Here is a 14,843-nt window from a genome sequence, read left to right on the forward strand (position 1 = left end):
AGTTGGTCTTGGTGTCATCCGGAAACATTCCCAGTTGACTGTCTCCCTCTCCTCTCAAATAGGGAATGGAATACAAATCTAACTTAATGTTGTCTGCTGCTGTTTCTACTTCCCGTGACCAATTAAAAGCCCTCTGTAGAGTTGTGTAATTGCAATTTCATAGCATTGCAGAGGCAACAATAATTTTTGTGCCATGAGCCACCACTACAAAATATATATATAGTGGAAACACTGCAGACATAAAGTTGGAGTCTTGGTCATAGCACAGTTATAAAGTCCTACCATACCGCAGAGTGTCTTTCCTGCTGGGCTGTTGACACCATCAGCCAGTTTTAATTGCCTTAGGTGTGTGCATTCCTGTGACTGGCATGCAGCTCTCAGCAGACAGGCAGAACTTACCTGACTCCGGAGCTATTGGAGATGCCAACAGAAACGAGTCGCACTGTCTGCCTTATACTGCCCATTGTTGCTCTGCCCTCCGCCCTCCGTCCTGTACCTCCATCACAGTTAGTTTTCTGGTTCGGTCATTTTAAGACAAAACTTGCTTGTAAAGTTTATAGCCTGTCATGCTGTTGCTCCTCCAGTAGATCAAAAAAACTGACTCGTCTACTGATATTTTGTGAGTCGAGTCAGGGTCTTCCCGGCCGATGCATTGACTAGTCAACTTTTAGGAAGCAGCCCTAGACTATATTTAAATATAATTCACAGTGAATTAATGAAAATGATCACAATTTATTAAATGTGAACATTTAGAATTGTTTTGTTTGGTGGATACCCTGAAGCCTTATACCAGTCAGATGAGATGAAGACATTTTTTTCAGACAGAATATTTGTGAATTGGTCAATCAGGGCTAGTTTTTAAGTTGTTACCATTTGTATTAGTCAGATCTAAATCATTATTTATTAGACAAAGTAGTTTCCTTCCTTTTTATTGCATAACTTCTTTATGGACTTTTTAACCTCAAGAGCTCAGGAAACATTGACGCAATATCAAGTAAACTTTGCAATAAACCTTTCTATTTGTTTCAATGTAATATAACATTACTTGGACGGAAACCCAGCTAATGACAGACATTAAATTGCCTGACTCCCTCTCTTCTCATGACAAACTGAGAGAACTCAGCTTGAACTGCAGAGAAAGCCCATGAGTCAGCTGAATGATAGCACTGATAAGGAGTTTTCAAGGTAACTATGCAAAACTGAAACTGTCTGTGGGAAAGCAGCAGCAGAAGCAGAAGTCTGTTTATTTTAATGAGCTCAGAAGTGTCTCTCCTGTTCCCCTTACATTACACTGGGGCTCATTTAAAGTTTACACAGTGCACTGTATGTCCATGATGGATATGGTAATGATACATTAATGCAATCAGGACCAGGTCTGTTTCGTCTCTCATTAAGAAGGCTAGCTATCTTGCTGACAAGGGCTAGGTCACATTTGGTCATGACTTAAAGCATTTTCCTTTGGTGTGATTTGAAATGAGCGAGACAGAAAAAGAGTGTATTTCTGTGGACATATCAGAGAAATGGTGTAGGGAGAAAGAGGATAGGGAGAGAGATAACAGCTGGAATATTCCAAATCAGGCCTGCTTGGGTTTCAGCAGGGGCTCAGGCAGCAATTGTGCAGTATCTGGTTGTCTTTTCAACACCATGAGAGTTGATGTGGATTTATGAAGGCTAGGAATCAACTAGAAGGGGGATATGTATGACTATGGAGCCTCTTATCAACATCTGGAGCTTGACAGAGCTGCTGTTCTGCTGCTTCAAACCCCTCATCTGGCCTCACTACTGGTTCATAGTACATACTGGAGATGTCCATAAGTCCATTTTCCCATGGTTAAATATTTAGTGTGTTTAAGACATTATTATAGGATTTGTTCCAAGGATACAAAGATTCTGTCACATTATAGACAAAACGTGTTGGCGTTAATTGTGCTTGGCATTAGGCATTTGTTCAAATGATGTCAAAAAACTGACCTGCCCTCGCTCAGCCTGAAGTATGTATTAGTACTTATGAAATCACCAGTAACAAATATCTGTCTTCAAATACAACATTTGGACATTATACCCACCTATACGTACAGTATTCAGGCAAAGCATTGCTACTGTTTAGTCAAGCACCACCCAGGGCTGTACAGACAAGAGAACTGCAGCATGGTCTGTGTTGTCTGGATTTGAACATTAGCCTGAGAAATGTGTCAACTCTAACAACCATGAGTCACCAAACCCAGCAGATGGGAAAGGAGGAACCTCAGCCCTGATGGGAACAGGGATGGATCTCTCTCTGTGGATGAGATACAACCCTGTGCTCACTACATACATAACCATCCATGGACACATGTTGACAGGTACACATCCTGGACTGTACTTACATGCATGCATGCTCAGTACATAGAGTACATGTGGACTCACTTTGTCATGAACATCTGTAAACCTGGGGCATGTTCATCCCCGACAAAATGTAGCAAAATGTTTATTATAAACAGAAACAGTAGTGTGTTGTACACACACACTACTGTTTGTGTGTTACAAAGGCACACTGTCTATTTTAAATGCTGCTAAAATATGTGGCATGTTAGCAGTGCTAGCGTCAGCAGCTTTCTTTCCTGGCAGCCACACACCACTAGCCAGTGCTGTGTAACATCTTACATGTAACAGTTTACTGGAATTGTACATTAATAAAATATTAGTAATCAGTTTAACTCATATTTCTGGTTTCAACCATTGAGGGTAATGACATTAATCATTTAGTCGACTAATAGAGACTTACTGTAGGTATCCCATAAATATACAAATCCATGGCAAAATTCCATGATTCTAATCAAATGACTCAAAAAATACTTTGTCATCATTGGCTGTTTTATATGTTCTGTCTGTTTAAGTGCTGTAGCTGTTTGTCTAATCTGTATTTCTGTGTTTGTTTCTCTTTTTCTGAATGTGTTTTTGATTCTGTCTTACAGTGTATTTTAGGCATCTCTCTGCTTCTGTCATTTTGTCTGTAACTGTCTGCATTTGACCAGCTCTCACTGGCTGAATCACTCTCCAGCTTTGTTCCTGCCTGTTACTGTTACTGTACCCACAGCCATAGTCAACCTTTATGAGGTGGGTCTAGACTGTCAGCTGCAGGCTGCTGCAGTTAGGCCATGTTGAAACACACACGCTTACATGTATACGCTTATATTCTCTTAAAACCACACATACATACACAGACACACATAGACACTGGCTTCCAGTGCGAAGAGTTGAATGGGCCCAGAGTGAGAGCAGGCTTTCCGTAGGCCAGGATCTGTTTCCAGTCAAACCTGCCTGTGTCCTTCCTGAGGCCCTGGGCTCCTGTGTTGCGGCATTGCCCCCGGGCCACTAGGTTTCAGCACAGCAAGGGAACAGTAGTAGAGAGAATGTGTGTCAGAGAGTGGTGTGTGTTTGAGAGCAAGAAAGTGTGTAGCTTCATGAATCACTGTCTCTTCACTGTAATACAACAAATAGGAACATTTCCTTATGTGCATAAAGACACATGGACACACTTCAATCATATACACTCACACACACATAAGATACAGTGCACACACTGTTCCTTGCACCCACCCACACACAGCTGAGTCCCTTTTCAGTGGTGTCATCGGCTCTTGCTCTCTCTCTCTCTTTCTCTTTCTTTCTTTCTCTCTCTCTCTCTTTCTCTCACTCACTCACACACACACCGAGTTACAGACATTCACACCGACACACACACCAACAGAACACCTGTCGGGCTGCATGGCTCGCTCCAGGACACCTTTGAGTCATGAGCTCATCGGAAAAGCAATTAAAGGCAGCGTAGGCCCCGCACGCTGGCGTAATGTTTTGTTTTGCTACTTGGCTTCGAAATTAACCAAACCTGTCAGAAGTCATCTGGCTGACGCGGGCTGGGCTATATTTATTTATTTTCTGTTGGAGAAGCTGGACGCAGGGTCCCAGCACTGCCTCACGTCCAACAATGAAGTGATTCTGCGGGGGCGATTAGCTGGCTAGGACATGAATCCTCCCCCCTCTGTCTATCTGGGGGGTGGATGGTGAGCGCCACCCCGCCTCTCTTTGCCTGTCTGTTACTCTGATGGTGGGGTCATGACCCTGTCGTTGAGAGGTTGTGCCCTCTGTAACCCCAATCAGGGCTTTGGTCTCCAGTGTGGGACTTGATTTTGAACTTACACTGACCTAACCACTCCCAGTTTATTGAATTTCATGCTTGCAGTGACTGAACAAAAGCAGATTTTGCATTGAAAAATGTCAATGTATAAACCACGTAACCAGAAAAAAAAAGACAATATGAAGACAGAAAGATGTGTGGCAGGTTATTGGGGCTGTTGACCCAGTGAGGAAGAGACTGACAGTAGAATGTAGACTTGGGGCTTCAAGGTTAGATGCCTTCTCTCAGTCTAGTCTAATGCTCTACTGTAGCCTGATGACAGATGTCAGACAGCCCAGGAGCCCCATGCCCTCTTTTAAGTCTACTGCTCTCCGCTGAAGAAAAAAAAACACCTTTGACATTAATAGGTCCACTCTGAGTGAGTCAAGGTAAGTGTGTCTTCACCGATTCCTGCATGTACATTCTGCAGTTGTGGGTATTTACAGAGTCTAGGCCACTGCACAGTTTTCTTGAGGAATCATTTAGGAAGTAAGAAAAACACTTTTGTTATCTTTGTCATCACTTTCTGTAATTACCCATATGCCACCCTGTTAGGTCTGGGAAAAACAACAGTTAACCTGCTGCCGAGGTCGCCCCCTAAGCATGCCGGGCTGGTTCATGGTGTTGCATGCTTCAAAGAAGGTGTCATTCTCGGCAGTTGTGTCAACACAATGATGAAACAAGAACACACAGTGTGGACGGTAAAGCCTTGGTCTTCAAAGGCTCAAAAGCCAGGTCAACACATATTTTGTTTCTGTGTCACTGTCAAACTGGCAAAGAGAGGGGGAAGAAAGGTTGTTTGCTCTGTTAATCTCTGAAAGAGAGCTTTTTGAGTGGTGTTGTGATGTATCAACATGGTCATGGCTGTCATTGGCAGAAGCCAGACAGACATGACACAGCCACAATGAGATGACAGCTGCTGGCACGACACTGAAAACACTGCTGAATACGCTGTCAGTTACTTCAGCTTACTTAGTTGTAGAAGAACCAGCTTACTAGACTTTAAGACAGTTTTGTAATGGTTTTTTGTTTATTGTATGTGGGATTTCTATACTGGCCTTGGTATTGCATAGTGTGGAATTTCGTTCTTTTTGTTTGATGAAATTAGGTGCAATGATTTTTATCTGTCCAGTAACCATGTTCTACTTTCTTTGTAACTGTCCCACCTAAAGTTTAGAATGAAAAAAAAAATGGTAGCAGTGTACAGTAGTGTGCTTTAAAGCTGCATGGCTTTAATACATATAAATGTTGTGCAAAGACCACCACTAAGCTGCTCTGGTTGAGAGTGTTATCTGCAATTAAGCATTTGATATCTTTTTCTTCTCATTTATCTCAGTAATAACTGTTTAATAAGCAATCCATCTGCTAAATTGCATGATTTATTGCGCTATGACTCATTTCTGTGGAATTTGGTTTGTCGTGCTCAGTGCATCCCATAGACCACAATTTGGGGTCAATTTATTGAATACATCTTCTCTACATCTTCACTACTCAGCCCATTCCCAGACTTTTGGGTTCTATACTTCTCATGCTGTTCTGGGCTATGATGAAACCACTTGAAGTCAGGCCCCAGCGCTACAGCCACAGCCAAAGCCTATTAAGCAGCCACATTGTGGTATATGAGTTCAAGCCACAGGGCTGAGGTTATGATTCCTCGTCAGGAGGAAAGGGAGAGAGGTGGATGTAGGATGACTACAAGGCTGTTGTTAGGGAGACAAGGAAGTTTAGAGAGAGGGAGAGAAGAAAGGAAATTTCAGCAAATAAAGAAAGTAGAAAGATAGATAAAGCGATAGAGGAAGAACTGTGAGTCAGTTTGACTTGATCCAATAAAAAAGTTTCCTCAGAGTATTTTGTACCAGTAACAAACCATGGCTCAGGACTAAACTGCACCTGATGAATAATGATCAGACACAGACACACCAGTACTGATACATGCATACACTATTAACATCATACTGTAGATGCATACACACTATAGAATTCACACTTTACATACACACATACAGTATATTGGACAGTACTAACACAGACTCATTGCTCGCTGCTCATGCTTTACATTTACATTTACAGCAAACACACACACACACACACACACACACACACACACAAGCTCACAGGCTGCAAATCACCGAACACTGTAAAAGTGGAGCAAATTGGAGCCGTTTTATTTGCATTGTTCACAGGGAATAATGGAGGAGCAAGTAATTCCTGCCAAGCCGGGGAGCTGGTGTAACAAAAATATGTGTGTGTGTGTGTGTGTGTGTGTGTGTCTTTGTGAGTGTGCTTCGAGGGAGAGCTTACTTTAGAGACACTTAAATGTTAGGCAAAGCAACAAGCAATCAGGCTTTGTCGGAGGTGAAATGCACACAGACATTTACACGTTCACACTTACACACACTCTCGGCTTTGCCTCAGGGCCTGAAACAGAAGACTGGGTTCTTGTCCAAAGCTCCATTAAACTGCTGAAAGTCCTTCTAGAGCTGAAACATCCTCCTATCGTCATGCTGGGACATTCCACGGCACGCCAGAGACCCGCCGCTAATCCTGTCGGCATGGGAATCATTATTGATAGGATCCTAATGCATTACCTCAGGGCCCTCTTATTGTTGGTAAAGATTATTATTTAAGAGTAAACCAAAACCCAGAGAAAGTCTTGAGTTTCATAGAAATTTATCAAAAGAAAATGTTATTCTTGGCTTAGTGTGATACCACTTTGAACAGAGCAATTGAAACAAACAGTGCTCCTTGCAGCTCTCCAGCAGGCAGGCTTGTACCCACCAGCAGGTCATTAGGACACAGTGTAAAGCATGCAGAAGTGGAAGAACCTGACACTCAATCTGACCAGATTTGCCCTAAGTCACTTTCGCTCGTTGGTTATTACCTTACATTGATTTCAGTGATCCATATATGTCCCTCTACTTTGCAGAAATAATTGCAGCAAGAGCATCGGAACATTTTTGTCTGTGTGAGCTCACATAGTTTCCACGTCAGGCAGTAATTCTGTGCATCTCTTGATCTTGATCCTAGTGAATAAGCTGTTTTGATCAAACAATTGGTCTGTGTTTGTGAAAACTAATTTTGCTTTTGTAAAGGCAGACAAGACAGATGTACAGTACATCCTTTCTTCTTATTTTTTTTTGGTTTTGTTTTGGAAGAACTACTTATTTATCATGGCTTTGAGTTCCTCCTGAGTTTCACAGTTAAAGCTCTATTTTTTTCTGCATGTGTGTTTGTGATATCCAGGTGCAGTTCTGCTGGTCAGTGTCCAAGGCATAGCTGTCAACATGGATCCAGTCTTCTGCACATGGCTGCTATACCAACCTCACAAGGGGAGCAGCAGGCAACAACAACAGGTACGTGACCGTCTCTCTGACAAGATCTGTCAGCGTCTCTTCCTGGACCACTGTGTGGATATTTGAAGTGTTTTAACTAGCCATTTGCATTGATAAAGTAGTTGTAGGATACTCTGCTGTTGCATTCATTCTGAGTTGCTCTTGATGAAAGCCTGAAGCCTTCCTTCTTTTATCCCAGCTACCTTTTTCCATGTGCTTTGCTCCCTGTCTTCCATCCAGTCTCTCTATATTTATTTGACAGGGGTCATGGTGATGGTTATGGACATTGAATGCTCTGTGCCCACACTACACACACTCCATCACACATACACACACTCAGCAGACATGCTCAGTCTGATTGCCTTGGATATAGCACAGGTTCAGTCCATAAAGGCACATAAATATATATATAGTACTTGAAAGTATCATATTGTAATACTTTTATTGTTTTTTTTCCCCCAAGAAGTTGCTCTGTTTCATTGCTCCTACAGTTCAGAGGGGCTGTTTTGTGTGTGTGTGTGTGTGTGTGTGTGTGTGTTGGAGACAAAGAGAGAGGAAGTTAATTGCACCAACTCCTCACTCTGGAGGTTATTGCTGTATGGGGTTAAACACATGTTATGAGTTGAACTGCAGCCAGTGTGAAGGATACACAACACTGGCTGCTGTGTGTGTGGACATGCTGCAGCAAACGTGTGGGTGTGTGCCTGTTTTCATGGGTTTGTTTCTGTAAGGCCTGGTTGCTCAGACAAGGTTTTCAGCTGAAGGCCATCAACAGTCTGTGAAGGACAGAGGAGAGGACACTGACTGGTAAGGGTCAGAGTAGCAGGAAATGATGAGAAAAGAGGTACACAGAGCAGAAAACAGGACCGAGAATGGGACATTTTGGAAGGTGGTCAAGGGGAGAATGTGCAAGGAGAGGAATGTAGAGGGCTTTGATAGCACAGAGAAAAGAAAAGGAAAAAGCATAAGAAAAGCTGATAAACAGGAAGACGAGACAAGAGGATGTATCAAAGAAAAGTGGAGTCACAAACAACAGAGAGGGCAGGCACATGGGAGCATGATAGACACATGACAGATGTGTGAAGAGGTGAGAAAGAACACATGGAGGGACAAATGAAACACTAGGGAGTGTGGTAAGGTAAGAAGAGTACAGGACACAGAGGAAACAAGACAGGGAATTTGAATTAAAAGTAAACCTAAACTACCATAGCGAGCAGGAAACAGGAGAAATCTGAGAAATAGAGGTAGATGGTTGGGGAAGCAGGTAATGAAGAGAAAAGGAATAAGAGGGAAAAAAAAAAAGAAGGTTGAGAACCAAACAGGCATTTGCCTTGGCTAACCCCCACGGGATGTGTGGTAGAAGGAGTTAGCTCATATTATGTCATACACCAGGTATGAGCAATGCTCCTTGGGTGAGTAAGGTACCTGGTTTTAGCATTGAGTATTAAGACGTGGCCAAGTGCATATTTTCCATAAAATGTACAAACTGAATTATATAATAGTTTTTCAACAATTCAGCTTTTTTTCTCTAACACATGAACCACCAAAATGGACATATGAATTAGGTATATAGCATTTTGGTAACATTCATACTCATACTAACTATAAATAAACATGCATTTATTGTTAAAGCCTCTTATACACTGTTATTTGTGTATCCTATGGGGGTATTTGGAAGTGTGTTTTTAACTAAAAAGTATTTTGAACATTCTCAGATCTTCAACAGATCTGCGTATGATTTTCAAGCCAAACTTGACTTTGGACAACTAACCTACTGGCCTACAGTATTTTACTCACCCTATGTTAAGTTGCATGGACGTGGGAAGGGTTTGACGTCACACCTCAGGTGGTAATTTGGGGGGTCATTTTTAATCTTACCACAACCAGCATTTGGGTCCTGACCCAGTCACTGAAAAACAACTGCATTAATGTGTGTGTATGTGTGTGTATGTGTGTGTGTGTATTTACACAGGCTGCAGTACGTGGTTGGCCTGCGGCCTTGTGCAGCTGCATCATAGCCTAGTGGTGCTGCTGGCCGATGCTAATGGGGTTTCCTTATTTCAAACCAATCTTCCAGTCTTCTGTCTTTTAGTCATCTCACTGTGTGTGTGTGTGTGTGTGTGTGTGTGTGTGTGTGTGTGTGTTTCCTTGGCCTGCCAGCAGCATGGGAGACTGCTCAAAAAAACAGGGAGCTGTCACAAGTCCTTGTTGGTCTTGGATGCCTATGTTGTGTTCCACTGCATTTTTCTTTTCTCTTTCTCTCTCTGCCTCCCTTTCTGTCTTGCATTGCATTATACATTGCATTATGTTTCCTGATTAACCCAGATCTTTAAAGTTGTTTGAAGCTGTCTCTGGGTCATGGCTTTACTAACACAGAACAATGTTGGTACAATACAGGACAGTATTTGAATAATTTGTACTCTTACACCTGATAACATGCATTTTTTTCAAGGACTGAAAGCTCGTTTTATGGCAATGCATTCATGTGATTACATATTTCTTTCCCCGTGGCCTCGTAGGTCCTCAATCATGTTGTGATATCATTGCAGAATCCAGGTCCAGTTTCCTTGGCCAAGAGGAGAGAGGACGAGGTGTCAGTAGGGAGCACACCATTGGCCAAACAGCCCTCCAATCAGGCTTCAGACTATGCCAGCAGCCCGGTCAAAACAAAGACAGTCACAGGTAGGATTACCAACTCCAAACTGTGCCATAGATATATTACTGACAGTATCACTGTGAGTTTGTACATCACATGATAACACGGCATTGAATCCATTCATCAGAGGGGTTTACATACATAAATGGAACAGGTTCTGTGTATTGTATCAAGATTAATATACAGATGAAAAGTGTAATGGCATTAACTTCTCCCTTGACAGTTGAAATAACTGCCACTGTTTCTATGTTTAGGATATGGTTTTCAGTAGTGGAATAACAACAATTTACTGTATTTAACCTTGTTTCTATGCAATGATGCCATGTTACTATGTTGTTACATAACATACGACAGCTTGCTGACAACTGAGTGAACCCGTTTCTCAGAGGACACCACATATCCAGGCATGTCCTCCTCTGTTTTTCCTCCTCTGGTAGTATTACTGTGGCTCTGTGGGCTCTGGATGCCCAGAATCAATGAGGGACTTGGCTGTGTGGAGCCTTCCTTTGTGCCAGTTTTCCACTTTCTGGAACCCCCCCCCCCCTCGTTTAGAATAAATATGTTCAGGCCACATACACACACATACAAATCCAAAGAATATATGTATATATTAACACAGACATATATGCAGGCATGCACATACAGGCAGGCAGATTTATATATGCACATACCCATAAATGCCACACATGGACAGACATAGTCATGTAGCATTGCTGTGGTCCTTCCTTAGATCCTTTCCAGAATTTTCCAAATCGATGCTGTCTCTAAGTTGGAAACTCTGAACTCTTTGGATGGAGATGGATAAATTGGAGAAACAGAGGAGAGGAGGACAGAAATGAGGGAGGATAGATGCTGTTCCGAAACTTGTGGAGGATGTGACTGCTTGCTTTAGTGACAGGAACCCACTGTGAAGCACACCCGCAGTATATATAAACTTTTAGATTAATGTTGATTGTAGGAGAACAGGTCAGCACACTTTCACACATTTTTTGAAGTGTGCAAATGTAGTGCAAAAAGACTGTGTAACAATATTTTTATCACTGTGATCACTATGTTTAGTGGAGCTCAGGGATACTGCATGGTGATTGCAAAAAATTACCTGTTCATCCATACACGTGCACGCGCACACACACACACACAGACATAAACACACACACACTGTGCAATACACACATTCTTACATTCCTACCTGGGAGGACTCGGGAGCAGCCACTGTATTTGGGAGCTGTCCATGACACAACACAGTCTTACTGACTGCAGAAATGGTTTTCATTCAATACTCATATGGTTATTTATAAACCTAATAGCTCACCTCCTCTCTCTCATTTACATCTATAGATATTTAATTAATGTGATCCAATGGAATGTCTTGGCTAACTTCATTTCATTGAATTAGTTACGCAGCTTAAAAAAATGAATAAATAAATATGTTAAAAGGCCTTCCCAGTCTCTGTTGTTTGACTCTCAGTGTTTAGGCTCCAGGTCCTCTAAACACTTTAACGGTTGAAACATTCTCTGCCAAAGCATCGCAGTGACGAGTCAGGGGAAATAAGCAAGTGGCTGTTTGTCTTTTTTTTCTTCTTTTTTAAGTTCCTGGGAAATGTGTTCCCAACAGGAGTGATAATTCCCTGTTTTGGGTGAAGTCATCCTGTAGCTGTAAATAACATTGCATGTGTATGACGTTCCCCCATGTCAAGTGTTTTGATAGGAAAAATGCTCCTTTGACATTTCAGAGTCTAAAAAAAGGCCATTAGAGTTCTTTCCTTGCTTGCTTTAAAAGCTCACAGCTGAAAGGTCACGCCGCCTTTTCCTCCTGGTTTTCCCTCTGTTCCTTGTTTCATCCAATATGCACTAATGGCTTTTCCATACCGCAGCATCTTTGCTTACTCACATCTCAGCAGTATATTCTCTCATTAGGGGTCGTCAGTAAACAGTCACCTTGGCTCCAACACTGCACACAAAGCTACATCAGGCTGTAGCTTGTCAGCAACACTCAACTGACTGGAGTACACTGACTATCAATATGCACGACCTTCTGTCCGCCAGCTGTCTATCTCTGTGACTGGTCCTCCATCTTGCTGTCTAACTTTTTGTTTTTCTGTCTGTGAAGCTGTTTTTCTGTCTGGCAAGCTGACTGTTTGTCTTTCTGTTAAGATTTTTTTTTTTCTTGTAGTCTTTTTTCTTTCTTAGTCATGCTGTCTGCATTTTTGTCATTCTGTCTACCACACGGGTGTTTGTAAATGAATGAAAACAAAGTTACGGTGGATTTTAGAATTAATCAATGACACACTCTTACATACATTCACACACAGTGTTGGCTTGAAATGTTAAGTGGACAGCACATCTGGCCTGAAACTGTGTGTGTTTGAGTGTTTAGTGTTAGACATATTTGTATATGGCATCTCATTTTTGGGCTGCATTAGTTAGTTAGAAACATATACTGAGTCATACTCAAGCTCTTTCTTATCCAAATATTTCTCTTGTGAAGTGAAAACAAGACATTGGTAACTAGGTGCTGGTATTGTATTTTGTTAAAATTGAGCTTTCAGTGCCCCTACTCCAACACTCCACACTGGAATAGAGCTTGTAAGTAAATGAATTGCATCTTCTTTGGAAATTACTGCAGTGTTACAGGAGTAGATGTAATGAAACGTTACAAATTGTTTCCGTGAGCAATCAGAATAAGAAAAGGGCAGAGGCATTTAGCCCTTGTGGTTTTAATCATGGTGAAACAATAAGCCTCCCTGCAGTCAGAAGATCTTGATAAACTACAGCTCAACACTATAGAGGAGCTCACAGCAGAGCAGGTACTCTGTTCCCTTCACCCCACAACTCCAGTTTCACCTTATTCTTGTTGCATAATAATGTATCCTTCCTGCAATTAGCTATTTCATTTCTATGTTTGCAAAGATCATTTGATGTCATAGGCCATGAATGAAAAATAGGAACTCTTCACATCTTCCAGGGTTGTTGGATTGTGGTGATACTTGATACACTGTTTGAGATTCATAAATCGAAACTCTGTTCCACCTCATTTCTCTTAATAATCCATTGTTCCTATGATTAATTAGGGGATGATAAATGGAATGTTAATTCTTCATATTCCCTAGGGTTGGCTGACCATAGTGGGGTAGATACCTGATATGAAGACTGATTTATCTTGATATTTAGCCCCCCTTTGGGTAATAGTTGTTTAATGCAGAATTTTCTGGAAAGTGCTTTTTGTTGAGGCAGCTCAGGTAAAAAAATCCACCCAAAAACTGAAATCCTATATGTTAACCCCATAACGGTACATAGTTTAACAAAAGTGAGACACCTCAGAGCCATGGTTAGCTAGGGCTCCTAAATGGTCAAGGTCATGGGAATAACATATGTGGGTTCTGTCGTTGGGGTGGATTTTCCCTTGTAAAGTGCCCCCCCCCCAGTCATTTCACGAGAAGAGCTGCTGACATCTAACATGTTATGATTGGAATTAAGCTCTCCAAAGATGATTTATTAATTGCTTTACCATGTGTGGAGCACACTGTGAATAAGGAGCTGGATGTTTAAACAGGAGGGCGATGGTGGGAGCTCACTCTGGTCTAGTTGTTGCGTTAAAAAAAAAAGAACACATTGGCCAGGACCAGCTCTTCAGTCTAACCTCATTATATTATATCATGTTTTTCTGTGGTGTTTATAGTTTGTTGACTGTTAATGGAACATAAAACTGACTTCTGCTTCTCTTGTCAGGAGAGATTTCATGTGTAAAGCTATTTAGCCATGGCAGGTCAGGTCATCATTGATTTCTCAAAATCTATTTGTAATTGCTGCATGTTTACCGCAGGACATCAAATTCAGCTATTTAGCTGAGGTTATATCAATGAAGCATCATGATTTACTGACAGGTAAAGCTGATGTGAGTGTAGTTCAGAAATAACCAGTGTTTCTTGAGGGGTCCTAACCTCTTCAGCTGTGACAGAGCAAGGTTTTAGGGTCATTGCCCTGAGAAATTAATTACATTGTGAGAAGAATGGAATTGAGGGGCACTGTTCCCTCATAGCAAGAAGGTTCCAGGTACAAGCCCTGGTCCGTCCAGGGCTTTTCTGTGTGGAGTCTGCATGTTCTCCCTGTACCTGTGTGGGTTCTCTTCAGGTACTCCAGCTTCCTCCCACAGTCCAAAGACATGCAGGTTAACTGGTGACTCTAAATTGCCCATAGATGTGAATGTGAGTGTGAATGGTTGTTTGTCTCTATATGTTGGCTCTGCGATGGACTGCCGATCTGTCCAGGGTGTACCCCGCCTCTCGCCCAATGTAAACTGGGATAGGCTCCAGCACCCCCGCGACCCTTAAGGGATAAGCGGTATAGATAATGAATGAAGAGAGGAATTGATATGACCCAACTCATTTTCACTTTTTTGGAGTGGGTACAAAGAAACACAATTTTTTTCAGTTTTCTAGATTATCATTTGGCATTTTCCTTGATAGCTCTGAAGTGCTTGTTTTAATGTGACTCCAAATAAACATCCAGATATATGACAAGGTCGATTTTAGTTGCAGGTTTATTGCCGGCATATAATTTCTCAAGGGAATCTAAGGGGGATTGTAATCACTGCAGCAGACGTTTTATTTTTCAGTCTTCAGTCATCTATTTAGGTAAACAGAGGAGAGATTTGCAGGTTGTTTGCCAGTTGGAGTCAGCATGTGTTTGAACTGCCATT

At 41.8% G+C, this 14,843-nt stretch overlaps 1 protein-coding gene across 6 annotated transcripts in view; it reads left to right on the top strand.

Annotated features, from left to right (window-relative positions):
- Window positions 1–14,843, top strand: part of LOC108876259 (intermembrane lipid transfer protein VPS13B) — a 308,041-nt gene that overhangs the window by 117,036 nt on the left and 176,162 nt on the right. For all 6 annotated transcript variants that reach the window (XR_007814638.1, XR_007814639.1, XM_051076101.1 and 3 more), the window contains exons 20-21: window positions 7,400–7,509; window positions 10,038–10,170. Coding sequence is in view for 4 of the 6 variants with exons in the window: in XM_051076101.1 (XP_050932058.1) it covers window positions 7,400–7,509; window positions 10,038–10,170 (243 nt within the window). In the remaining 2 variants the exon portion in view is untranslated. The remainder of the gene's footprint in view (window positions 1–7,399; window positions 7,510–10,037; window positions 10,171–14,843) is intronic.

This window comes from Lates calcarifer, linkage group LG15, assembly GCF_001640805.2.
Source record: "Lates calcarifer isolate ASB-BC8 linkage group LG15, TLL_Latcal_v3, whole genome shotgun sequence".
In the NCBI taxonomy this organism is placed as follows: Eukaryota; Metazoa; Chordata; class Actinopteri; family Centropomidae; genus Lates; species Lates calcarifer.